Source organism: Cariama cristata, unplaced genomic scaffold (assembly GCF_000690535.1).
Source record: "Cariama cristata isolate BGI_N322 unplaced genomic scaffold, ASM69053v1 scaffold8076, whole genome shotgun sequence".
NCBI lineage: Eukaryota > Metazoa > Chordata > Aves > Cariamiformes > Cariamidae > Cariama > Cariama cristata.
Window position 1 is genome coordinate 26,789 of NW_009620327.1, and position 27,451 is coordinate 54,239.

Genomic DNA, 27,451 nt, shown 5'->3' on the forward strand with positions numbered 1-27,451 from the left:
GTTTAGACTCAGGACAGCACTGCAATCAGAGAACGAATGCCTCAGTTCACTGTTTCACAGGCAGCCAGAAAGGAAACAAATGGCTGTATCACGTCCCCAAGCCTATGCACACAAAGTTCCCCAGAATAACCCCAAACTGAACATGAAATGCTTTAGGCTATGTTCTCTGGTACACTATCTGAGGGTACGATCAACAAGAGGTGTTCTTCTAAATCAGGCAAAACAATCGTGAAATGGCAGTCTGAATAAACAAGGTGTTTATAAACAAGTGAGAGATACCATCCTGTCTCTCTGGAGACATAAAACTTCTGCTCAGAGCTGGCCAAACTGTAGTTCTGCTACAACTAAAAGTCTACAGCTGGAAAAAGATAATGGACTCAATACTATGGAACAACTCCAGCTTTTCAAACATGGGACTGTAAGGCAAGCATCTGTGGATGGATTCTAAATTCACAGCTCTCGCGTGAAAGCAGCAAATGCTTCTCAGTTCTCTACTGTAACACGTCTGTGACAACCATTTGTGAGAAAATGGCTTTTTTAAATTCCTCTGCCACTGAAAATAGCATGCACCGATCAGGATTTCAAAAAGAGATGGCCCCAAAAGTTCTCTAGTTGCTCTCTGCTGCTACAGAGCAGTCACTCACCCATTAGGTATTACAGCCTCAAGGCGCTATCCAAGTTCATCCAACACACATATGTGATAAAGATAGACAATTTTGAGATGACCGAACTGAGGGAGAAGAATTTGTCTCCCAGGGTCACGCAAGAAGGTAGGGGCTAAGAACAAACTGACATGTGTAATTCTCTGCTTTCACTGCCACAGACTCCCAGACTCCGTGCATTTTCCACCCAGCCAGACATTTAAGACTAGGATCTCGAGGTATGTACTTTACTTTCCTTCCTGGCTGAAATACCACCACCCCACAGGCACAAGAGGAAAAATTTACAGAATGACTAAGAGCCAAGAGGATGCATCCCAACAGCAGCCTCCCCCAAAGCATCAGACATTCAAGATTAGCAGCCCACTAAGGATTCTGGTGCACAGCACCCCATTACTGCCCACAATGTGATTTTGGTTAGGGATGGAAAGTGTTGACAATCCCTTACTCACCACCTTCTCAACACGGCTAGGTAGGACTACGCTGGCCAGAGGGATACTAACAGGGAGTTTATTGGGCTGCACTGTGCTGAGAGGAATACTGATAGGTAGGCTGGTGATAGTTTCTCCATTACTCACAGAGGTTCTCTCTCTCAAAACCTGTCAATGCAAAAGAGAAAATAATGTTCTTAACTGCATACATGCTATTACTGAAAAGACTTTTTAAACTAATGGCAACTGGCTCATTTATATTGTGTGTCTCCTCTCCCCCAATTTTATTTTTTTTTAAAGAATTACACAATTAAGAGTGATGACCATATAGCAAAGACAGGGCATGCATGGAGGAGCTTTGTTACCAACACCAGTCTACTGGGACTGCAATATCCACCAGCACAGAAACATGTAAATTAAAGCTACTGCTGGCCCCAAGCATAAGAAAAGGATGCCTTAGGCAAGCTCATTTCCTAGTGTCCTTGTCAGAGCTCTGTGAAAAGCATTCATCTGACAGAATTCATATCTTGAGGCCCTCTGTACACAGAAGATGTAGTAGCCAGAAATATTTCCATGGTAACCTCCTATTGGGGGGCACCTGCTTGCTCTGAAATGAGCACCAATATGACTCAACATTGGACCAATTATGTGGACAATTTGTTATTTTTAATTTTTAACTATGAAAGCATCTACTTTTCAAGTTCAAGTAGACACACAGCAGATCAAAATGAAGTTCTACTGCATTACTGGCACAGTTCACATGCAAACCAGTAACTCGGAGGTAAGCATGTCTTTCACGAGCACCGCATTCTCTTCCTCTAGCCAGCTCCTTTTTATTGTATCACACCTACTGTATTTTGTGTTATTTCCCACACCAAGCTGAACACAGAAAGGAGCACGCCTGCATTCCCTAGTTTGGCCAACTTTTTCTTTGTTCTACCGGGTGTAACATCTCTGCACTTGAGCACAAGTAGATCTCTTACCTTCTCGCCTGCAATTGGTAAGGCCGCTGGGGAAGAGGGCCGAGTTTCCTGAGGACTCAGCTTTATGCCATTTGAAATACCAGGGCTGGGATATGTAAGGCCATTCTCTTTGACATGGTCAGCTCTGTAACCGAGACATAAGATCATTAGAATACAAAACCTAATGACTTCTCTTTTCCAAGGAATTCCTGTACCAAACTCAAGGCACTGTACCACTTTATTTACCTGACCAGCTGGCACTGCCGGTTTTCTTGAAACAAAACTTTTAAGGGTGTATAAACCTCCACTTTAAAAAAAAAATTTTTTTCCACAATCCAAATAAACCACTGTTATTAAAACAAGCAATTACCCTTCCTTTCCCATCCTAGGAAATGATCAGTCTCACCTCTGTATCTCATTAGTTGTTGCTTTTCCATTGACTCCATGGTCTTGATTCAAGTGTCTCCTTAGTGCTATTTTAGCTGGGGAAAACCTGGTGTAATCAGGTAAGGACAAGCTTGTCAGCTTGTCTGCCTTCTGTCTGTTGCTGTGGTTTGGGGTACACGGAACTATTTCTTGGTCCAGGTGAGAGGTCGTGTACTGAGGGGTATTCTGCTTGGAAGAGGGCCTGCTAAAGGTGTTATGAATTTCATAAGGAGTAGCATGGCCATTCATGGACAGTTCAGGGCTCATGCCATTGATGTGGGGCATAGGAAACTTCGAGCATTCAAGCTCCAGTTGGAACCTGCCGTGATCAGCCTCAGGTTCGCGACTCAAATGGTTTTTATTGCGTAGCTGTACTGACAGTGACTCATCAGATGGTGTGTATGATTTCAGCTGCATGAGCTCCTGCTGCCTTTGACTTTTCTCAAGTTCCACAATGCTGATCTTTAAATGAAGAGGAAGACAATTATTAAAGACCACACTTAACAATTCTATCACATTATAGAGTTTTGCTTCAGTATGCTTCTCGGGAAAAGTGGCCCCAATTCTGGGAACAATCTGAAACAATTGACCCAAGATTTGAGAAACAAATTTCAGCATGCTGCTCTGAGCTCGAGACCAAAAAGCACAGGTAAGGAGAATGGCTCAGAGGCTCTGAGAAAGCACTTTTCAGATCTCAAAAGCAAACATAAAATATCTCCAACTTATACAGAGAGTATGGAGTAACTCAATACTGCTAGTTATTGAAGAAAACAGTCATTCCACGTCAAGGCATCCAGCAAAAGTCTAGATTAGCTCTGGAGCTCATCTAACAGGGAAAGAAAAGTTCTTCAGACACAGGAGTTTAATTTCTTTTCACTATGATTAAGTGACATTCTGTGGGAACTGATTCCTGAATCAAAATGTCAGAGCCCACATGCAAACAAGCAGGACCTTTGTTTTCATCAAGTCATACTTTTTCACTATATTTAATGGCAAACTATGATTACTTCTTTCACAGCATTACCAAGGAATCAGGTCATAGCATCTACTTCCTTTAAAAGTTATCCACATCCTTATTCTTCAAGTTTACTAAAATCCTCCAATAGCAAGATTAATGTCTGGGAGGGGAGGGGGTGGGGGGGGGAAACACCACACAAGAAAAGCAGCCACCTAGCTTATCCTTTAAATCATATTTAGTCAAATACCCTTAACTGGCCCATTGCCCAAGAGCTACCCCAAACTGGTGTCTCTAGATTTGTTTCTGGCTCTCTACCTGCAATTCCAAACAGTGCTTTTGTTTCTCAGAAATCTGATTCTTCAACGCCTGCTTCTCTTTCAGCAAGTTCTCCAGTGACAATGTTGACCAATCCAGCTTCAGTTCCTCACACCGTGCCTTAAGCTGCAACGACACAGGATAAACCGATCAAGAGACAACTTTCACCACTTCACCCCAGCCAAGGCGCAAGCTGAAAACCATGCACCTTTCAACTGGATATATATAAGAAGCTTCTTAGCCCACTGAAAACTCCTCTCAGCTTAAGCCAAATGCCACCAAAATGGTCCTGTGGTCCCCACATAATGGGGCAGGAAGTGGCCTAGTTCCTCCTAAAAACAGTGTTATCGCCCACCTTCCCTAACCACTTCCACATCCAGATTTCCCCCTCACCTACCTTAACAGTTTTAGTTACCAAGATGAACACCACAAGAGTTATGGCTACCACAAAGCAAGCATTGTACAAACTTCGTGGCCAGTGAGATCCACATTCAGTGACAAGTGCATACACAGGTGCAAAGCTGTTTACGGGACACAGCTGAGGCCAGAGCCAACTGTCACCTCAGGTAAATAAAGGTCACCAAGAAAAAGGACCACCTGCATTCTTTCCCCCATCGTTTTTCTCTGTTAAAGAGGAGCTATAGCAGCTGTATGATTTTTCATTCATTAAGATACCCTGAAGACAGGGCCAGCCCTCAGCTCATGACCTGTCCTCCTTACATAAATGGCAGCATCACCCTGCTACTCAGACACAAACATTGTACGCACCAGCTGTAAGCTCTGGTTCCTGAGTTCACTGTTATCCTTCTCCAGCTGTTTGGTCTGTTCTTTCAGTTGCTGGTTGTGAGCAGAGATTTCCTTCTGAGCCTGAATCAGGTCATTGTATGTTAGAGCTTTAACTCCCAACTACAAGATGAAGAGTGAGAAGGAAAGAGATCATTCAATAAGGTCTTGACACCCTAATTCCAGCATTCTCCAAGGCACTTTGTCATTGCTAGGGGATAACAAAGAAGGACAAAAGCACCTCACTTGGAGCTGCTGTTCCAGCAATTCAACTTTAAAACTGGCATTTAGTTTCTTGCCATCCAAAAGAACATTATTTTTTAGAGAGTCATCACATTTCCTTCTGTGCTTCTGAACTTGCATTGGCAACACAGAGTTTGTTCAATCAGCAGGGGATGGATCCTTTACTAAAATACCAGTGTCTGATCTGTCACCCCTTTCCCTTGGAAACGGAGTGGCACCCAATTTCAACAACAAAGATAAAACATAACGAAAGAGCGTTACAGATTCCACATTATTTAGCATGGTCTGCTGCAAAACAGAGGCTGAAGACCTGAGACTACTATGATCTTATTTTTATCAAAAACGTTTGCATGCAGATGACTAACAACCATCCACTTCCATCAGATCAGGGCTACCTCATCAAGTTTCTGTTGAAAAAGACGTTTGATTTCCTCTTTCTGTGCCTGGCAGTGGGTGAATAACTGCTGTGCTGTCCCCAGTAACTGAGCATTCTTTTCCTGAAAGAGGGAAGAGTGAGAAAATACACTTTTAGCACCAACTGAAGCATAGTCCATCTTAATAAAATGTTTACATCTAGTTTGTATAGCAACTTGGGAGTGAATCTGAGCTCAGAGGGGAGATTATGAACTAATTAGCTCTGTCTCAGACTTCTGTCAGCCTGTATTTGTCAGCGTTCAACACATGGTGAAGTAAACTGAAATTAAGTCGTTTTTTCTCCTATATGGTAAAATATAATCAGGATAGTCTTAAAAATTCATTTTTATCCTCCTAGTGCATTGTAAAGAAGTAGTAATAATCACATCCTACAGAGTAGAAATCGAACTGGAAAATATTATCTGTACGAAATCTGTTACTAAACTGGGAACAGAATCTAAATCTCCAGAGTCCCAATTCAGAGTTTTCCTGCACAATACTCATGGCAGACATGCAGTAAATGAAAATACCCTGTGGGGGAGGTAGAAAGAAAGTCCTAAATAAGCCAAACCACTTGTACTTCTAATGCCAAAATTACTTCCGCAGGCCACCCGACCCTTCCACTCACAGAACACTTCCTGCCCATAACGTTCCTTAACTAGATACTTGCTTACTTATTTCATGGTCATGCACTATGTGAGCAGCAAAGGGCAAGGATAGGACTGGCTAAAGAGTCTCATTTATTTCGTTCCCACTTGAAAGATGAGCGCAGCAAGAAGAGCAAACTCTGGAGGTTACAATTTTCTCCAACTTTTGCTGCTGAGGCCAAATAGGAATTGTGCAGAAACTAAGCCATCACTCCAGAGAAAGTGGAGGACAAGGGCAAAAAGCACCTTGATCTTCCAAGCAGGGAAGCAGCAGTGCTGGCAAGTTCCACGTGTGAGAAAACACAGGACCTGGCACACAGCTCTTGTTGCCTCTCATGCCAACGACTTGGGGAAACAGTTGAGTCACCGCAATGCTAAACGGATTGCCATAGGTGATGCTGAAAACATTTCTGCTTTCAACATCAGTCGTTTCATTCAGCCTTTACAAGCACTGGAGGAGCTGACAGCTCCATCTAAGGGTAATCTCGTGGACTAGCACCTCGCAGCATCTTTTTTATTTTAAAGTCATATTACAAAAACGCTTTTCTTGTACTTTAAAAACCTTCATGCAAGAGCAAGTTATTAAATAGACTACACAACAGCACCTCATCCAGCAAAGTTCTGCTTCTGCCTTTGTGAAGTTTAACTTGCCATGCTCTCTGTGTAACACTCCATTAAAAAATATTTTCATACTGAATTCCCCATTAAAATGTCTTTAAAGTATGAAACAGCTATCAGACACCAACATGAAGTGATTACTTTTCCACACTCTCAATTTATACTTTCAGTGTATGGCACAATACTTGCACGCTATCATTTCTCATGCTATTTTTTGTGCCAGGAGATAAGTTAACTTTATGCTGACTTTCCTGAAAAGTACAGAACAAGCAGAAAAATATGCTGCTTAAGGCAAAAGTTGAAAATTCAAAGTGCTGTTTGACTGTGAAAACAAATTGAAACCACCATAGAAAAAAAAGGTTTACACGAACACCACGTCAGCATCAACCAATTCTCAGTAACAAATGGGGTGGCACAAGTTAGCCTCTCTCATCTGGAAAAAGAGTTCCAATTATAGAAAACTCCATAAAACAATGCTACGGTTTTATGCTGACACTTTCACAAAGGCCACAAAGCAAAGGCAAGCTTCCACATGGGCTACCAAAAGCTAGAATTGGACAGAAGTTAAAGATGATTGTTCAGCTCTATGCAGAAAGGTTCCTCCGTAGAAGTAGCGGGCACAGTCTCTCTCATCAGGGCTAATTATAGAGCAATTCAATTATTCATAATTGAGGTAAAGCAATACAAGAAAAGGTGTTTAGCCGGTAAATCTCCTCCCTCTGCTGGGGAGATGGCTCCATAGCAGAGAAAAATGCCACACTTCACAGCTGCAGGATTTTTTTTGCCTTTCCATGTATTTCAACCCACAACGTGATAAATTTACACTTTTCCCACCAGTGCAATCTTAACACACTAAGATTATCAATACTAAGGATGTTTCATTAAGTCTTTTAAGTCAGCGATGACAGTTTGGGTTTTTTAATCCCATACTTCAATTTGTTCCAGGTTTAATAAGCCATCGTGACGCTATAGTACTCAATTCATTTAGACTATCCTACAGTGGGAAAGGAATAGATGTCAAAAACCAGAAAATTCCAAGGAATTAGTATCTGTGTGTTTTTCAAGATAGTCCTTATTCAAAGTTGCTACAGTCTTTAGCTAGATTAAGCACAATGTAATTATCTAAGAGCAGTTTGACTAGCAGCTCGCAGGATGCATCCATGCAAGGACGCCCCTCTAAGTTGAGGGCAGGAATGTATTCAGGCAGCGCATACTGCTGGAGAGGTTGACTACCACCTCTTGCTCCTGTGACCCATGGAGACATTTAGAGAAGAAAAGCAGCTGCCAATCCCAAATGGGAGAAAAGGACAGGGTTCAAGACACCAGCTTTCTGCACAGGTACACACAGCTTCATGTCAAAATAGAGGAAAAAACAGAAATACTGAAGTAAGTCTTATTAGGTGGAGGGGCAACCAGAGGGAAGAGGAGAGTTGCATCTCTCCCAGTTTGCAGATGGGAAATTTAAGGACACAAAGACTTGATTCAGTTAGCAATAAAATCCCCAGGTACAGTAATTCAGCCTAAGCATTACTCCGGTAGAGTCTTTATAATTGGCCTGGTGCAGCACTGGTGTTAAGAGTACAAAATTCTGATCTGCATTTTTCCTCCACATCTAACGTATCTGATAACATTTCTAAACAAAATTTGCAGGCTAAAAATGAGACCTACCTTTTCCTGCTCCAGTAACTGTTGCAGACTTGCTTTATACTGAGGAGTTTTCATGTATGCCATGAACTGCATGTACTGGATCTTAAAAGAGTCTGCAAAATAAATAAGGATATGATACACTTCAAGTGAGGCTAAGTGTAAAGCTCCTATTTACCCCTATTTGCTCCCTTGACACCTCTTCCCCCTTTGCTCTCTCTTGCTTTTTATTTGGACTAAAAGTCAGACCAAGCCATTAAAGATCAATTTAGAGCACACTGAAAATCCATCTTCTGATGCAAGCTGAACTCTTGGATCCATTAGCTACTTATAATAGGCACCCCAATGGAAGTCATGACAACGCATTCAAAAACCGCAGAGGACCATGATGGGTGCTATTGGTGTGTTTGCATGGTGAAAGGGGAGCTGAATGGCTTTTAATGCTCTGTAAGTAGAAATAATAAAAGAGATTAGCTGTAACAGCCAAAATCAGCCCTGAGCTCAGAGCACTCACTCTTCTAGCGTCACAAGACAGGGCTTGCTATACTCCTCCTACCTCCATGCAGATGGATGAAAAGCTCTACACCCACATTTACTCTACCCTCCAGGGAGCACTTGCTTCTCATTGTCCTCCTATCTCCAGTCTCTTATTATGCAATGAACCTTCCTTCTCCCCAGTCCTCACTGCTGGAGCCCTTTCATCATAAAGCCAACGACATCATTACGTCCAGTCTGCTGCAATCACAGGCAGTCAAAACACTTAATAGATGGTATACAGACTTTTGCAGCAAGGTTTACTCCAGACAAGTGTCATTCTCCTCGCTCCCCTGTCCCCCTCCGACACAAAACGTCCCTCTAAATCGCTCTTTCTCTACAGTAACAGATCAGTCATAACTGTAAGACACCACAGCAAGAGAGCAGGAGTTAAGGGCATCACAGATGCCCTTGATCTCTACATAGACAGGAACGTTATATCAGATTCCCAGAAGATCCTAGACTGGCTCATGTTCAATGCCAAAGGCCAGAAACAGCTGGGGTGGGGGAGGGTGGGGAGAGGAACCAGAAGACCCAAAAAACCACCCTCCAAGTTTTTCCTTATACCACCTCTTGCACGCAGAGCATATTTTCCAATGACATCACCTTTGTGACCTCAAAAACTCAGACAGCATCTCATTTACTTTGCTCTAAGTTTTGCAGAGAAAACAGAGTGGTGTTCCCCAAGACTGTATCATTTAACAGTAAGAGAATGGTTTCATTTAAAATAAAGTTATTTCTGACTAGCCATTTCCATTTAAAGTTATTTTGGATTCCTGCTAAACCCAAATTTATTTCCTTTTGTGCCAAACAAGAGCTGAAACAATGTCAAAAAACAAATGCAGACCAAGACATCAACTTCAGCATCAAGCAAGAGAAGAGACCTCGTGGTGATGCCAATAGAGGTGGAACAGGCAGGGGAAGATGGGGAAGAAACCATCCCCTCTTCTGTTCAATATACAGCTTTCCACAGTGGCTGTCTATTAGTAGCCCTTTGATTTATCATATGTTCAGAAACTTCAAAGTAGAGGTTCCAATGACAAACACAGTGACAACATAACAGTCTTACCTAGCAGCTTCTGTAGTGCAGGTGGGGTAGTTGTCACCAGTAGCTGGTTAGATGAATGCCGTTGCACTTTAGGAGGTAGTTGGTAATATGGACTATGAGGTGACTTGTATGCATCTAAAGAGAGAAGCAAAGATAACCTCTCAGATTACGAAAGTCAGTTGTTCCTGGCAAGTACAGCAGCTTTACCATTGGAAAGCACGTCATGTACAATGCAAGATCCAGTAACTTTGCTAGATCAACACACTGTGACAAATCGTCTGGAAGGACACGTACAATTAATCCTTAGAACGGCAGAAGCAGAGACAAGCTATCGGCCACAGCTCAGCTCTAGCTTCTGGCCAAATACCTACAGACAGGTTCAGTCACCATTTTCTCACAGAAGCATACCACCATCTCAAGGGGAGCTTTGCAAGGGTGGCAAGGGAGAAGTCATGAGAAAACCAAACTAAACCTAGCAATAAAGGAAGAATGACCTCCAAACATGCATCCAGAGGCTCAGATACATATCTAGGCTAATGTGGCAGGGAGAGGCTTCTTCCACTACCAGCCTTGAACTCACCCTGAGGAGAGGATGAAGATGTCTGTGAAACAGTTTGAGCATGCAGAAGTTCTAGTGCAGTTTGGTTCTTCTTGGTCTTGCGCTCTGTATTTGCAGTGTTCATTTTCTTGGGACGTCCTCGTTTCCTGCCCGCCATTTTCCTTCCTTTTTTACTTAGCTTTTTCTTCCGTGCTTTGGAGGGAGATGGCTTTTTAACAGAATTTGCCGCAGCCTTTTCTTCTTCAGCACCAGAATCCTAAGAGATTTTTAAAAGGCAAAAGCTCTTTAGTCATTTCTACTGACATAGGCAGCATTTCTTTTAAGTAAGCATTAATAACTTCGTTTAATAATTTTATGAAAGGAAACTGAGGCATTGTAGTTAAACAACTTGCCAGTGAAGTAAACGTGCTTGGACTAAGAGCTGTCCCCAACACCCAAGGAGTTGTGGTCATTCTGGACTTACTCGTTACAGAGAAGGAAATCTCCAGCTGGTGTCTATGAAAAGCTGATTATTCACCCGGTACTGACTACATTCTTCAACTGAATTTCATTAAAAAGTCAAAATACATTCAATACTTTATATTTTTGTACATGAACAGTCACTGCATTTCTAACAGTATTATGCAATGGAATGAGAAACGAAATGAGTCTTCGCAAAAGAGACTCAGCACACTCTGAACTCCATTCAATGGGTTATGACTCAGGGAAAGCTTTGCAAGCTGGTGCTGAAGGTAAGCAAGGGTTGACAACCAACTATTCTATTCTTCTTGCAATATCTTTTTTTTTTTTTTTCTCCCAGAATTAGTGGTGCAATTCACAAGCACAGCTTTTATTAAGTCACTCCATCATATTTTTGTCCACAGCAACAGCTATACCCATTTACATGCTCAGAACAAACACAGTCTTCCCACAGAATCAGGCTTTTCCTGATACAGATCATGAGTTCATGCACAGCTAAAGAGAAGACACATTTACTCTATGAAAATGCAGGATGTTCACCTTGTTTTCTTGAACCTTCGTTGGAGTAGTTGTGTTGCTCTTATTTTCTCTTTGTTGACGACGTCTAGCTGCCTCTTGTTCCTCCTGGATAAATGTTTTAAAAGACTTAATAATTTGCTTATATATTTATCACTTTTTAACACGGACTGTATTTCTCAGCTTATTCTTCCACAAGAGCTAGGTGTAAGTGCTCTTATCATAAAATGCCTAATTAAAAACAAAACACTTTTGTTACCAGCAAGGGGGGGGGGATGGACCCCAAAACTTACCCTGCCTCAGGCAACACTCAGTGGGAAAAGGAAGATAAGTGCAAATCACTGCATTACCTACTACAATGGGTTTTAAACATGCAGTCACAGGGCAAAGGAGATTAAGTCCCAATAAGCATTTCAATAGCTTTACCTATATCCCCAAGATTTCATGTGTTGCTACATCACTTTAAAAATCTTACATGACTTCAAATGGCAAAGCCATTAACCATCATCTAATTCAACTTTAGCCAAGTCTATAGAGGAGACTAAAAAACAAAAGCAGCAATTTTTAAGCTTGATTTTCTACTAGGCAGTCAGGACAGGAAATTTCAAAGAGCTCACTCAAAGCCTTTCTTGTACCTTCCAGGTGAGGTTTAATTTGCATAAGAATTACGGCAATTCCAACATCTTTTCAATTTCAGCAAGTTATCAACTAGACCATATAAATCGCAGATTTAAGTAGCCTCACTATTAAAAGCAGGAAGTTCAAAAGTACACGGATGCCACCCTGCATTTTTCCTTTTGACTCTGAGAAGTCTTTTTTCTCCCAAGTTTGAATTCAGCAGTCCAAAATAACCCAGTCTCAAAGCTACCATTAGTCTGTTTTCAACACTTACTAAGCGAGTCAGTCTGAAGTCGTTCACTTGACGTTTTCAATTAAGTGGGCCTCACTTAATTCTCTTACTGGGAATACCAGCCCCATCGGTTATTTCAGATTAATACAGCCCAGCATAGTCTCAAAAATCCTCTGGCACTTTAATTCCACATGCTGCATAGATGGCAGCAACTGACAACACATTTCATGTCTCAAATAGCATGTCCCAAAAGTAACATCTTGGAGCACTCTTCAGCTTCATTTTCATGCAGCTGAACACTGGGACAGATTGAAACTATCATTTCCTTCTTTAACTTCAGTTCTTTAATGAACTAATAGCTCTTTATAGACCTCCAGTGCAAGGTAAAAACACCTTGAGGCTGCCCCATTAATTCTTATTAGAAAGCTCTGGAACATGATTGTATTAATGATGCTTCACTTCAATTAGCTCCACGCCCATGTTCCCTGCTTATCAAGAAAATTTGATTTTTCTATCACTTCTGTACATCTTTAACAAGTGACTAAATTCCTCATAGTGGCTGCTCCATTATTTTGAGTTTTCTACAGAAAATGACTGAAACTTACCCTGAGTTTTGGATTTTTGAGACTAGAAAAATAGTTTTCAAGCTGAAAACGGAAAGATAAGATAGTCATTTTTCAAAGTCACGACAGATGAATACATAAGAACAAAATATTAGCTTAAGACAAATGCAGAACTGCAGAAATTCTGACTGGTTTTCTTATGATAAGCTACATCAAAAAGCCATTTACATTAATTCTTTTAGCGACACAGACACGTTGTGTAGCAGGACATAATCCAAGACTCAGCAAGGTTTTATCATCTTCACCACTGCCTATCCTTGATTTACAGCTTTGTGTCATATATCTCCACTCAGCAGAAGGTTATTTTCAATGAAGCTACTTCACTCTCATACTCCACAAAAATATTCATCTGCACTCTAGCACATTCTTTAACAAAGGCATTACTGTACTACAGTAGACTTAGAAAAAATAGTCTTACTACCATATTGCAAAAAAACTCAGTGTGGGAATAAACTATTTCTCCACAAAGTTCTCATTTCTACAGGGTTGTTTGTGTTTTCTTTAACAAAAAAAAAAACCCACAGTGAATGCATCAGCATTGCCATGGAGCTTTGGCTGGTTCTACAGCAACTGAAAGTTCAACTAAAATTGAGATCTACTGCTTCAATACAATAGAATGAAATGGTGTGTACACCACAAAACAAAGTGAAGAATTAAATACCCACAGAGTCTTTACTCAGTGTGGAAGCTACAGCACAAGATCACCATTCTGCATAGTTGCATATTCTGGAGCATGAGAAGGAATTACACTTGTAAAAATCCATGCACCTTCAACAAATTAACAGACTACCAGAGTACTGTCCATACTGTTTGTGTAACACGCTGCACTGAAGCAGCCAAAGGTTAAGCCACGCAGTGTGATCTGCACATTCAGCTGGACCGAACAGGTAACTGGTGAAGCACAAGCATTCCCATTAGGTGTGCTACAGGTCTGTAAATACGCAAATGAATATGAAAACAACTCCCAAGAACAAGGAACTGAAGTTGGCATGTTGCCTCCAGAGCAGGTAAAGCAGCCAGAGATTTACTAGCCTGTATTCATACTCACTATGGTTCGGTCAATAGTATGCAGGTAGTAAGAAACTGGTTTCCCGGTCCATGACACAGATCCTTTCAGTGGTGATAGCTCCACAACTCTCATTATAGTGCCAATATCTAAAAGAAGAAAAAGTCAAGTTAGGGAACCAAAGCTCGCTCAGTTTGCCCCTCGGTTCTACTCAGCTGAAACTAGCCATGCAACAATAAAGGCATATTCAAAACAAAAAGATAAATTTTGTATTCAGATAGCAATGTCCTAGAAGAAAGCACTGCAGTGAGGTTAAAAAGCAATTTCTTATTCTCTTGCTACGTGCACCCTATGGAAAACTTAAGGAATTTGGAAGATCTACCTTTCATTTCTTCAGAGAGTCAGCCATTCTAGAGTAAAATTATGTGCTAGGGCAAGTCTTTAACAAACAGAACTTTCCTGTGTCTCAGAGACAACTTTTATGAGGAACTCAGCGACAACACATCTGTAGTAACAGGCAGGATTTAATTAGATAGAACCAGTAACAGAACATCATTAGATCCAACCCATGTAAACTGTAACTGCACTATATTTGGACTGGGGACAAACATGTTTCATATTTGCTTTCTTGCCTATATTTGTTTTGTTCCCTAGAATTAATAGGTATGGGATGTGTCTAAGCAATTCCATAACCACTGAACACTGAGTGAGTGGCATGACTGCAGAAGAAATTATGGCACACTTCTAATTTAATAGAAAATTGCCCAGAAGAGTCAAAAAGCAAAGTTTAGGATTCAGCAACTTCAACCACTATCTTAACCACATTTTAATACTTGTTTTGGTTTGTCCCAACTCTTTTCACATTTCCATTTCTTTTTCCAGATGGAACTACTAAAGACAAAAATGGTATTGAGGAAAAAAAACGTTGCCTGCCTCTTAAAGCTGTATCTTTTCACTTATTTTTTTTTTTAGTTATTTAACTGTTCATACTTTAGATCAAAACATTAGACAGACAGGCAAGTCACATAACTTAAATCATACTCAGGCCCAAAAAAACCCACGCAGAATAAAAGTATTAAGAAAAACCTTGTAGGGCAGCAGCATAAAGCTAGCACAGCAGAGTGAAATCATCTTCTTCGTGTGTGAAGGATATTGGCCACATTTGATGTCACGAGCTCTAAGTGGATGGCATTTCCCTGGAAGTGTCACTTAGGCCATTAAGACTGGAATAAGCCCAGGCCTAGCACATCCCATGCATGTTCATTTGATATTGCTATTCCCCAAATACAGTACACTCACAGAATGGGACTAAGACCTAAAATTTATTCACACATTTTTGCCCTCACTGTTTGTACCATACAAAGGTAATTTCTTTTCAGGACCTCTTCTCAGAATCCCTGGAAGAGTTTCCTATTAATGGAAGCTATTATCTGTTCTTATGCTAAGCAATCTCCTTCACCCAAATCTTAATTAGCTATCTTTATATAATTTTAGCATCAACATTCACATTAACCATTAAATAACAGTTGATATATAAAATTTCGGCATTCTAGAAAACATTCCCAATGAATCCACACTGGGGTGAAAGTTGAAACATAATAAAGAACTGGCTCAACTGATAGTCATAATCAGAGCTTTTATTAGGTGAAAAAAATAGTACACACTGGCCCCTTTGCCTCCCCACCATGTTTTTAATAACTACCATCTCCCAAACCTAGCAAAGAGAGAGATAACAAAATGGTCAGAAGCCAGGAAAGAAAAGGCTTGAGAGGACAAAAAAAGGAAGAAAAAAAAAGTATTTACATGGGCAGGTCTCCTAATTGAAACCTAAGAAGTGCCTCCTTATATTTCATCTAGTTCTACTGTGCTGTAAAAGAGGTAGTAGGCTTTACTTAGGTGCTCTTCGTCTTATTAGCAAACCAACAGACTGATCTCAGCTCTCTGGAGGTTTGATGATTTCCAGGAGTACCATTCCGCCTTTTTTTTTCCCCCCCTTTTATTTTCAAGTACCTGTCTACAAAGGATTGGCAAGCCAGGACCCAATGGTTAATAAGGTTCCAAACAATCAGATGTCACAGAAAAGAGTATCAAACAGTACAGAGAAGGACAGTTTTGGGTGTCTAATGCTCAGGACATTCACAACAATTTAAGCTTTGTAAAAATAACTCACAATGGCACTATTTCAGTGAAATGCCTTAATGACAGTCTTCAAATTACTGTTCTTGAAAAGCAGTATACCATGAGTGTCAGGCCAAAAACGGAAAACACAGCTTGAGATTTTTAACTCAGTAAGTTACTTGCTATGTTTGCACAAGGAGGGGAATAAGGTATTTTTCAAGTTTAGGGAATGTTTTGCACTGGACACAGTAAATGTGCAACACCCAGCTTGGATCATTCTTTTGCTTGAAAAATTTCAACAATAAAAATTGAAAACAGGTCAGAAGCAAAACCAACAACATGGTGTGTTAGTAATCTCAAAACCTCATTAAACTGCAGTTCACATACTTGCAAAGGACAACATTGGCAAATATCAAGTCTACTAAGTTCAGAAGAGAAGAAAAAAAACACAGAACTTTGTTGGCAATAAAACAGACACAGCAACTGGGCGTTTATGGGCTAGGTCTGTTTGATCAATTTACAGTACAGAAGGTAAGGCATTCAAAGTTGGAACATTTCAGCTTCTAAGCTTTACAAATCATGACTGGTGGGATTTACCTGTCCAAATTTAGACAGCTATGGTATAAGGAACTTGCACGCAAGTTAGTCACTGCAGTCCTTTGTAGATAAAGAAATGAATCACACCCTTGAAACACCTTATTTCTCTTCAACTATAAAAGATGTCCAGCCAGGGAAACATTGACACTATAGACATCTAAACACAGCAGGATGAACCCCATAAAAAGAGTGTCTGTCTGTTCCAGTGTTAGGTGGGGGTTTTTTTGTTTGTTTGATTTTAAATACATATCACTTTGGCATGTATGCTATAATAATACAACAGCATTTTTCTGCTTACTTACACAACTCTTTAAAGAGCAACAGAAACCCACTACAGACATTTTCAGATAATGAATACACCATAATCGTAATGAACAATAAAAAGGGCAATCATACCACTCAAGTTTCGACTGTTAATTCTAAAATTCAGAGGTGCAAAAGGTTTTGAGGACACAATTCTCCCACCTGGAAAAAGAAAAAAAAGAAAAAAAAAAAAAGGCAAAGTCAGGTACCACTGTTTCTTCTAGAAATGACTACTTGTTAAATATAACCCAGTACAAAGCCCTAAAGAGCAGCCCTATTAAAACTACCACTTGTATATCATCACCCAAAAAAAAAAAAATTTTACTTAAAGTTCATTCTGACAGCATCCAAGAAAGTCAATACACTATATTAGTCCTGCTAGGTAGCTATGAGGTGACACCTCAAGGACCAGTTTAAAATGACAGAATTTAAAACACTTCTTAAAAAAAAAGCGCATATTAATTCGCTGTGGCAATCTATAGAAATTTCAATTAGGAACACCGCTATCTCATTCCTAGTTAGTGTCTTTTATACACAAGCCCCTAAAGCCTCTTTATTTAAAAGAATGCTAATCTCCCTTTCATAGCTATTTGCAGTCATTCAGCCCAAGGCACAGAGCCTGAGCACCTTCTGGGAAGAGAACTAAGGTTTCTTCATTTTGTAAAGAGTGCTTGAACCTTCCCCACTTTGCCACTTCTCTCAAGCCACCACTAAACAAAAGTTTTTAAAAGAAAAAAAAAAAAAAAAAATCAGCACTACAAACAATTTTAGAAAAAACAAAACCTGCCGCCCAGCCACTAAAATTAAAGACGACAGCTTAAGTTTGGGGGGTTTATGGTTTGCAACAGAGCCCATAAGCCACATTATTTACTTCAGCACAGAGCTGTACTATGGGAAGCCACAGCTTCTTTGTTCATGCCATACGTTTTTCTTTTCAGAAATACATATTTTTGTCATTTCTGCCATAGCCAAATAAAATTGTTAGTTATCCAAGTGGTTAAGAGGAAAGAAAAAAGACACCTTGGGCAACATAAGGGCCACAGAGGGGTTACTGGGCATCTCAGGTCACCAGTGTCTGCAACGCGACTTCTCGAGAAGCACACAAGACATCCAGTGACAGTGTCCCCATTTTAATACTTATTAGTTAATACCCAGCACTAAATGTGACAACTTTAAATAGGAGAATCCAGTAACTGAAGTCAATATGCAATTACAGAAACTGGATATACAAAGCCATGCCTATGCAGTCAGGAAGCTTTGCAGTCTTGGCCATTGCGTAGGGAAGGACCAGCAGCTCCTCTCACCCCAACGGAGCTCTGCTGAGAGTCTTCACACACAGAGCTACTGCCAATTACTCAGCTAGGTCAGAGCAGACATTAAGACGGGAAGTAAAAAGCCCAAGAAATAACCATTGCCGTGCAGATGTTTGCCTGCAAGGCACAGAATTAAACCCACCAACCTGGCTTCTGATGGCTGTAACTAAGCCCTTACGACCACCAGCTCCCACAGTAAGCAGGAAATCAACGGAAAAAGGTTTTAAGTTTGATTTGTTACCTTCCTTCATGTTTGCAAATCGCTCCTTCAGTTGGTGATCCACCTCAGGACCAAAGGCAAAATTATTCACAAAAATAACACTGCAAGATAATGGTCCAGTTAATGAACAGGGACAGGTAAATGACACCCAAGTGTACACACACAACTGCCCCCCACAACCACAAGCCACTCTCGCTTATAGCCTTGTTCTGCTCTGACAGTTCCTCTCAGCATACAGCTAGTTTTGCACCATAAGTTTCAACATAAAAAACAATGTGTAAAATGTTTTCACCTCTCTGCCATGGTGAGATCAAACATCAACACAGTAACTACCAACACACTTAGAGCAGTTAATCCACACATGAAATGCAATACTCCAACACAACAGACACGCATTTCATCCCACTACTTCTTCACGTGCATTTAAAATATTACAGCAAAATATCAAAATATATTTTCTCTTCCAGGTCTAAATCCTGCTGTAATTCAAAAAGATAGTTGATGCGTCTGAGCACATTTTCCCTGTCCTAAACCCAGCACTTCACCCTAACCCACAACAGAGGAGTTGCATCTTTCTTTCTGGGCTGGGAAATCCAATAAGGGGGTTCTGTTCCTGAAAAAAACCCCAGGCATATGGAAGCAAAGAAACCTGCACAGAGGTAGAGTCACACAAATGATAAAAATGTTTGGGAAAGAAACAGAACATTTCACATTAAAAAATAAATACCCCTTTATGTTTAAGACCCTGGGCCTGGTTTAATTGTCCCTGGCGCCCATTTCCTACCAGCTTGCAACAAGAGTCCTCAACATCTCTTGGAAGCCATTGAGTACCCTGCACCCAAAAACTGTGAAAGCCATTCTGGCATATTGTTTCAACATAAAGAACTGATTTCTTTGCAAGAGGTCTGTTTGAAAACTCCCCTCCTAGCGCCTCCACACATGAAACATGTTCAACAAAGACACTGAGTTTAAGAGCAGCAGCCAAAGCTATTAAAAACCACGAATGAAAAAAATGTTTATACACCAAGAAGAAAAAAGTTATTCTTGCTACGCCTTGCTCTTGGAAATTTGGGAAACCCTGGCTGGCAAGTAAGGCTAGCAGGGGTTTCTTCCTCCTCCTTCCCACCACGTGCCAAAAAAGAGGCCCTGCAAAAGAGCCAAGCATATTAATGGGACTAGAAAACATCCAGGAAAGGAAGGGAAAAAGACATAGCTTGCCAGATATATTTTTTCAAGTGTTCACTCTGGCACAATATTTTGTACTCACAGGAGCCCCCAGTCCACCTTGACTTCAGCCCTCTTTTCAGCACGTATTGCTAAGCCACAAGTCCACTTATTAACAGGAATACAGTGTGCTGCACAGCATGCTTATATGTCAGCACTCCATCACGTAGAACTGTGTCCTGGCCCAAATGCATCCTTCCCTTCAGAGCCTGGCCACCCATCCATGCTCACGGGAAGAATGACACTTCAGCTTAACTCTCTAAGATTGGATGGCTCCAACAGGAATTCATCAGACAATCTGCAGTCTCATTAGAGAGAGCAGACGTTGAACTGCTGGCACACTCAGAACAAACACAAACACCTAACAGTTGTGAGCAAAAATCTACTTCTTTTTGAATTTCTATACCAGAGAGCAAGGTGGCTGTGGATCAGTAGGCATACAATTAGCTGCATACCATACAAAATAAACATCTATCAGCATTTCTGCATGCATTTAGATGTATTTCAGCTAAAAATTTAAAAAAAAAAAAAATTTAGATTTGTTCCAAGGAAAGTTGCACAGACAGCAGAGGAGTGGGCTTTTGGAATAGAAAGCAACAAAGCAAAACCCCACTATGCTGCAAGGCTGGGACAAGTCTGTCCACAAATTAAAAGGCACCTCCAGAAGTTTAACCGAGATACATAATAATGCAAAAGTCATCAGCCTGGCAGACGCCTTCTTGAGGCAGTACTCTTAAAACAGTGTCTTGGAAGTAATCCATAAATTGCCACAACACTGAAGACTTTCAGAGAGCCCTCTTTGACAACTGTCTTCCATTCCCCCACATAACAGGGTGGCCCAGAAGGCCATATAAAAATAGAGATTTTTTTTTTTCTGTCCATAAGGCTGAAAGAATGCAAAGTCTTTAGAAATACAGAAGAATATTTTATTGCTTTTAATAAATTTACTCCCTTTTTGCTGACATCAAAAAGGAGTCTAACCCTCTGTACAGATCTTCACAGAAATAAATCTTCAAGACAATCAGCTTAAATGAATTCCCAATTTAGGTTGGAACAGACTCACTTGGGTCTTTTGCCTTTTTTTAAATGGGAAGTGAGCCTAGCTGTATGCACCGATAGCCAAGCTAACTAGTGTTTTGCCAGAATCACTGACATGAACTACAAGGATATGCAAAACAGAGGTTGATACTTCTCTGTATAATCAGAATTTATCTTGGATACACCCTTGTATGTAGTATCATGGGACACGCATTTAAACCCATTTTCTAGTCAGAAAACAGGATCTAAAGGGGCCAGTATAACAGTTGGCAGATAGACTTTTGCTATTTGCTATGGAAATTCTATATAAAAAGTTGGCCAGCCTCCCAATTTCCATTATACAAACTCCCAAATATTCAGTTCATAAAACAGCATTCAATTGCTGTACTGTACCTTGTGTTTGCAATTCTCTCTCTCCATTCTTCTGAGAGGAAGTCACCTCTTTCCAGCTTAAAAAAAGACAAAGAACACAAAAAACCACACACACACAAGAGTTAACATTGTTCCTTTCTGCTCCGTATCCCTTTTCCTTTGGAGAAGGCCGAACATGCTGTACCAACTCAGTGGTACTACTGCAAACAAGGCCACATGAAGTCTTTAGGACATACAGAGGAGACTGAGCACCCAGAGCTCAGCACCTGGCTCTGCCCATTCCTCGGGTCCCGGAGGTGCCTCCCTCTCTGCTCCCACCGTCAGCTGCTCTCCTGCCACTGCATGAACAGGGAAGGGTCTCTGGGTACCACCTATGCCCTATGAAGACTGTGCTCCATGGAGAAGCCAGCAATGCCGTACAGCACCCGTACCAGAAACGATCAGCAAATGCCTCCTCAAGTCCCTGCTGACCCTTGTGGTTCCGTCAGCCCCTCTTAGCAGAGAGGGAACCGGAGCAAAGAGATTCAGCACTGCGCTTGCTGGAAACACTGGCTCGTAATTCAAGCTCTCATTGCAATGGACAGACAAGCATCTGATTTTTCTGTGGTACTAAATATAAATCTTGAGTGCTTCTAACACTTTCAAGTTGGAAATCAAGTAACATAAAGGCCTTATTTGAAAATAATTAGAGTTAGGACTTCAGTAACTTATATAGTACCTTTCTGATGAAACTACATCAAGTCCCAAGTTAATACCTGCAACTACATAGTTTTCCCTCAGATTAATGTTTTCTCAGTCGTGCTTTTGAAATGAGACTCTATGGGCCATGCTGTTTTGCTGTGCCCCAAGTAAGGCAAAAGGAGAGTTGCGGTAGGAAGATAAGAGGAGGAGAGAAAAGACAATATGTAACTATATAATTAATGATGATGACACACTTTGAAGGGGCAAGATGATGGCTTATATCAGAACTTCCGGAACATCAAAGCAACAACAGTGACGGCCTAGCATCTTTTTTTCTGCATATATTCCTTTGTATGGAAAGAAGTAAGCATTTCACATGCCAGCACTTACTCTCGTTTAGTGACAACTCAAACAGAAGTGCCTGCACTGCAATGCAGACACACTCAAGCTACTTCCAAACCTCGCTAGCTAAGCCAGGACACCTGTCTCAGTGAAGCACCAGAGCCTGGTGTCTTCCACTGTAGCTTTCTCTTCCCAGCGGGGCAGCCTGACGCCACTCAGAGCCACAGAAGGGCTGACAAACGGAGGTAAACCTGTCTGGGCTCTTGTGAAGGACAAAGCCACAGTTGCCAACAGGAGCGGGTCTGCTTCTTGGGAGGAAAGGAGGGGAAAAAACAAAAAACGAACAAAAACCAAACAAAACAAAAACAAACAAACCATCGAAAAAAGAAGTCCAAACGCCCTGCTGCTACACACTGTGCAAGAGGGCTGAGAAAAGCAAACATCAAGGGTTCTCGGGCAAGAGATCAAGAACTTTGCAGAGAGTCTTAAGTGTTAGAAACTAAAGATGCTGAAAACAGCAGGTTAGAATAACTAAAGTTAGTCAGAATTATCTGTTCTGCCCAACTGCTACACTGAAATAAGATTTTAATACAGAATTACTACCTTTATTCTCACACCTGCTGGGAGGGGGATGCATGTTTTGATATCCCTGCTATAGTGAAAACACAAGCATATGCTGGAGACTGAACTCACAAGAGATCCAACCTAACAACATACTACTAGGCATTTTCAAAACCTAAAGCAGAAACTCCATGTAACATCAGAACAGTTCTGAAGAGTAGCAAGTTCTTCTTGCCTCAGATAGGGAAACATTTTTTCTGGAGCTCTATATGCCCTATTTGTGAATGGAGATCATCATCTCTAGATTATTTTTAACAGATAATTTTGTCTCAAAGTCTTATCTGTTCTTGTAGTAAAATAGTTTCATGGCTGAGTAACCAAGACACAGCAGAAGAAAACCCACATGTAAGGCAACTACATTTATTTCACAAAAATTTTTGCAAGTCAACTTCTATATTGCAGTCCTCCACACCACACAGTTTCTAATGTCTACATGAGGTTTTCATACACTAACAGGAGAAAAAAAAAACATTTGAAAAATAAGGAAGCATGATTATAAAGCCATAGTCTAGCAAGAGAACAAAGAACCAGCGTAACATGAAACTATTTTGAAATACTAAGCTTCGTATAAAAGTCTTGAAATCTAAGTTAAGTGGCTGGTGTACTTTATTTGGATCCAGTCACACCAAATGGTTGCCCTGCTTATGTGGTTAGGAAGAGAGTGCAATTATAACCAAAATCTCCATGCTTTAACCTGATATAAGACATTGAGGCTGAACACTTTTTCCCCCGTCTACTTTTGCAAGATACAACCATGTTCCAATTCAAATGAACCACAGCCTTGCTTAAACCCATCTATTTTTGTATTGTAATGCTACCCTAGCTCATACTTAGCCAATAGCTGAGGGAAAAAAATCTCACCAGGAAAAATACTGGAGTACAGAAATAACCAGATGGTCAACTGTGGTTGGGAGAAAATTGGTTATTTTTTCCCCTCTGGAAGCAAGACAGTGAATCCTGGATCAGTGGTCTGGTACATTCAAAACAGAGAACAAGAGCTATCTGATTGACTACTCCTGACGACCAAGTTTCTCCACCTACTGTACTTGGGGAGCAGTGATCAATAAATGATGGCCTAAAAGGAGAAAAGTAGAGCCTTCCCCATCAACTGACACAGGGAATCCAACAAAATCCCCCAAAAATCCCAGTCAACTCAGTGGTTTACAATGACTTTTGAGAGTGAAACAAGAACTGGTAAGGAAATTCCAGCTAACAAACTCCAGGTCGAGGGCTGCAGTAGCTAACCCAGCAGAAGAACATGGTCCATTATGGTCGCAGAGGGAGAAGGTGGCATGCTCGTGCAAAGCAGTGGTGACAGCTATGGGGATGCGGATGCACTCAATCTCATCCCACCAATGTCCCTACCCGCATTGTGTTCCTCCTCTCTCTTAATCTCCTTAGTGAATAATGAATGGAAGGGACCATCTGTAATGCAGATATTTTCATCTGATTAGACAATGCAGGAGACATGCTTTACCTAAAAGGATAATTAGCTCAGTGAAATCCGCTTCAGAGAGCTGCCAGCCTGCATTGTTTCTAAATTTAGAAGCCAAAACAGGTTTTTATTCAGGTTTTTCTAACAGATAAGTTTGCCCTGCAGAGACTGCAGAAATACGCTCAACAGCATCTGATTCCTGTAACTCTTCCTGTAACTTGAAGAAAACCAGCAGGTTTGCCCCGGGGAAGCAACAAGAGGTAAACTCCAGCGGGTGCACATTCATCACGTAGCAGAGGAAGAGTTTATGAAGGTCAAGCCCCTCTGCTGCGGAGGAGGGCTTCGTTCTCGCCCCAGCGCTGGGCTGGGAGTCTCTCTGGTAACGCTCTGTTTGACCGGCTACACAAAGCCATAAATTCACAGGCAGAATGCCTCATTCCAGCAGCCTCCAAGCAAACACTTGGCTCACAAAAACCAGTCATTTCTGCCTGGAAAAGTACACACGGTTATTTTTAGGTTCCTGTTCTTTTCAAAAATAACTGGAGGCATGAATCCAAACCTCCAAAATGTGGCATCATTTCAAAGCCACAGGGGACGTTTGGAGGGCTTTTCAAATACCAAAACATCAAGCTTCCCGCTGAAATAGGGCATTCAAAAATATCTGGGACAAACAGACATCTTGCCCTTTCCTCAGCTGCAGCGTACTGTTAAGCAATGGAAGTTTTTAAGTACAGGTAATGTCAGTTATCCCCACAAACCAGCAGCTGGTATCAGGCAACAAGAGACAATGAAACTCCTACACAAATCACTCTGCTTTTGCTCAGAACAGGGATTTCCAGGAAAACAAGCCAGACAGGGCACCCTAAACTCAGAGACAAGCCTGCAAGCTTACAGATGCCAGGCTTTCACTGATTTATGCACAGCAAAAATGACCTCTAAGCCACAGGGCTGAACCACAGAACATCTTCACCAGTTAGAAGCTACTGGGGTTTCCTCTGAGCAGACGGCATGTGTGTCAGATGTCCACCCAGCCAAAATCCCAGCCTTTAGCAATGCTGACCTGTGTTTTCCTGCACTTATTTTGGAGACTTGTAGATGATTTCCATCTACTCCTAAAACAAGCTTTTATGGAACAGGGGAAGGTATTCTGTTATAACATCCCTGAGTAAACAAAAACAAAAACAATCCTTGTCTTTAGCAGAAGTCCAACGTGTGACTGCAGCTACCACCAGCTTTGCTTGCAGAGACCTCCTCTAACCTATGACTGGAAGAATACCTTCCCCTAGTAGAAGGGTACAACAGGTGGTAGGCACTGAGCACACACGGAGAACTTTCTTCAAAGGTACCCCAGGAAGAAAACTTAAGCACTTTCTGCTACATGACAATCTCAGCATTGTGCCCTAGATACCTGGAGATGGCTCTGATTTTGAGGCCACACGAGGATATTTACAGTTAGAAACTATGAAAACCCATCTGCCTCTTAATCGCAACACCACTTTTTAATTTGATGACTGCACACGTGCAGAAATTCCCCAAGAAAGACTCTCTAATTATCTAGGCCTAACGACCTTAGAAAAGTCCCTTGTTTCCTTCAGACAACAGTCTTCTTGAAACGAATGGGGTAAGGCTAATCTTGGAAACTTCTCAGTTCCATAGGAAGAAAACCGAGAAGATAAAATGAGATGAAACAAAGTGAGATGTGTTGGAAGTGGGACATTCTAGTCCAAAAAGCTGAAGCAGCTGATGACGATGATGAAAAAAAAAAAACCCTAGAAGTATAATGCATTCCCTCTGAATGCAGAAAAGACTAGCAAAGAATACGACTATCCCTAACTGATCAGGAATTGGACATCAACAACCATACAACCATAGCATAAGGATGTAATCATTTATAGCAAGTTGAAAAATATCAGTTGAATATAAAAACTAAGAACAATTCTTACCAGGAAGTGTTACTCTCTTGTTTGGGGTTTTTTTTCCCCAATTAGAATCATGAGATTGAACAGCTCGTCATTTAAAATGAAACTCAGTTCATTTAACAGGATTATGAGATACGATTACCTTCAATAGCTGGAGATCAGGAGACTTACAAGGCAACCTATCACGAGCAACCCTTCTCCCACTCCTCTCATGCCCCAAATGGATTTTCCCCCTCTAAAGCTGCAGCCATGACCCATTACCAGCAGCTGAAGCTCTGCAGAAGCCTTAGGTACCCAACACACCTCAGGACACTTTACCACAAGTTACTGGAGAAGTTTAACATGAAATTATCATCTGAAAGTAACTATGCAACAATGTTTTACCGAAAAGATCTGCATATATGTGACTCTGCGTATTTGACGTGGAACTGTTTCTCAAGAGAGATGTTTTTCTGATGGTGGATAAAATAGAATGGAAATATACTTGGACAATGAGGGTTTATTTTAAATGTTGTCACGGGACCTTGCTCATCAGAATTCATGTGCCCAAGCTCAGAACTTCCAGCAGTAACAAGAATATGCCAGTGGGGAAGGTGAGGAAATGAATCTGATGGTTGCAGAGCTGGTAAGGGCCATCAACTGTTGCCTCACCAAAACAAGTCTTGTCTTTTAGCTAGCATGAAGACAAGCAACAGATCACTTTTCAGTGAGAAACAAAAAATCCATTTGTATTGGAAACCTGTAATTGTACTAGGTTCTTGTCTGTTTAAAAAACACCACCACACCCAAACCAAAACCAAACCAAAAAAACCCTGCAACCCTAACTCCAGGATTTATTGCTGCTTTATGTACCATAATTTTTACTTTACAGCAAGGCAGCTGTTACATGCATGAAGTCAAAACCACCATCCACTTTATTCAGACAAAGCTGCAGGTGGGATCTGAGAATTCTTCCCACTGAACTTCTGCCAAGCTACCCTCCTCCAACACTTTATTCTTCTCAAAATATTTCTTTTTCATATGACTGCCTAAAACATTAGAGTGGAATTCACAAGTTAAGCTCTGCTGATGACATACTATTTCAATCTGTGCTTATTTTGTCTCCAACGTTTTGAATTTTGGGACCCCGCTAAGCATTCTGCAGGGACAAAGTTGTTTTCCGGAAACATAAAGATACCAGGCTTTTAATTCCAAGCCTTCCAGTGTCTTCTAGCTGCGCTATGAGACAAGTTTGCTCTCTGTTTAATGATAGTCACCTATAAAAGATGCTGTCTAAGGAGTTACTAAAGAAAATATACTGTTTGGGAAAAAAAAAAAAAAAGGCAAATGTAAGCCTAGGATGTTTGATAAAGCAATAAAAACTAAATAAAATCTGCCCTGTGTGTCTACATATAAAAGACCAAAATCTGTCTTGAAGCACCACTGCAACGAGGTGATAGGAAACCAACTTTCCTTAAGACAAGAAGTGCTGCAAGTGTTCAACTCTTCCCAGAAAAGCAGACTGCATACTCAAGAGAAATTTTACTCTAAACACTTTTCAGAAAACAGAGTTATAAAAGCCAAAGAACCTAGA

At 41.0% G+C, this 27,451-nt stretch overlaps 1 protein-coding gene across 1 annotated transcript in view; it reads right to left on the reverse strand.

Moving 5' to 3' along the window:
- DOT1L (DOT1-like histone H3K79 methyltransferase) overlaps positions 1 to 27,451 on the reverse strand; it is a 61,540-nt gene that overhangs the window by 7,383 nt on the left and 26,706 nt on the right. Inside the window, exons 9-24 of the mRNA XM_009701580.1 lie at positions 20,902 to 20,957; positions 18,268 to 18,347; positions 16,807 to 16,875; positions 13,738 to 13,844; positions 12,672 to 12,713; positions 11,217 to 11,324; positions 10,263 to 10,497; positions 9,704 to 9,817; positions 8,125 to 8,216; positions 5,173 to 5,274; positions 4,520 to 4,657; positions 3,752 to 3,877; positions 2,459 to 2,940; positions 2,074 to 2,197; positions 2,015 to 2,026; positions 1,112 to 1,258 (exon numbers count right to left, since the gene is read on the reverse strand). Of these exons, the coding sequence (XP_009699882.1) occupies positions 1,112 to 1,258; positions 2,015 to 2,026; positions 2,074 to 2,197; positions 2,459 to 2,940; positions 3,752 to 3,877; positions 4,520 to 4,657; positions 5,173 to 5,274; positions 8,125 to 8,216; positions 9,704 to 9,817; positions 10,263 to 10,497; positions 11,217 to 11,324; positions 12,672 to 12,713; positions 13,738 to 13,844; positions 16,807 to 16,875; positions 18,268 to 18,347; positions 20,902 to 20,957 (2,034 nt within the window). The remainder of the gene's footprint in view (positions 1 to 1,111; positions 1,259 to 2,014; positions 2,027 to 2,073; positions 2,198 to 2,458; positions 2,941 to 3,751; positions 3,878 to 4,519; positions 4,658 to 5,172; positions 5,275 to 8,124; positions 8,217 to 9,703; positions 9,818 to 10,262; positions 10,498 to 11,216; positions 11,325 to 12,671; positions 12,714 to 13,737; positions 13,845 to 16,806; positions 16,876 to 18,267; positions 18,348 to 20,901; positions 20,958 to 27,451) is intronic.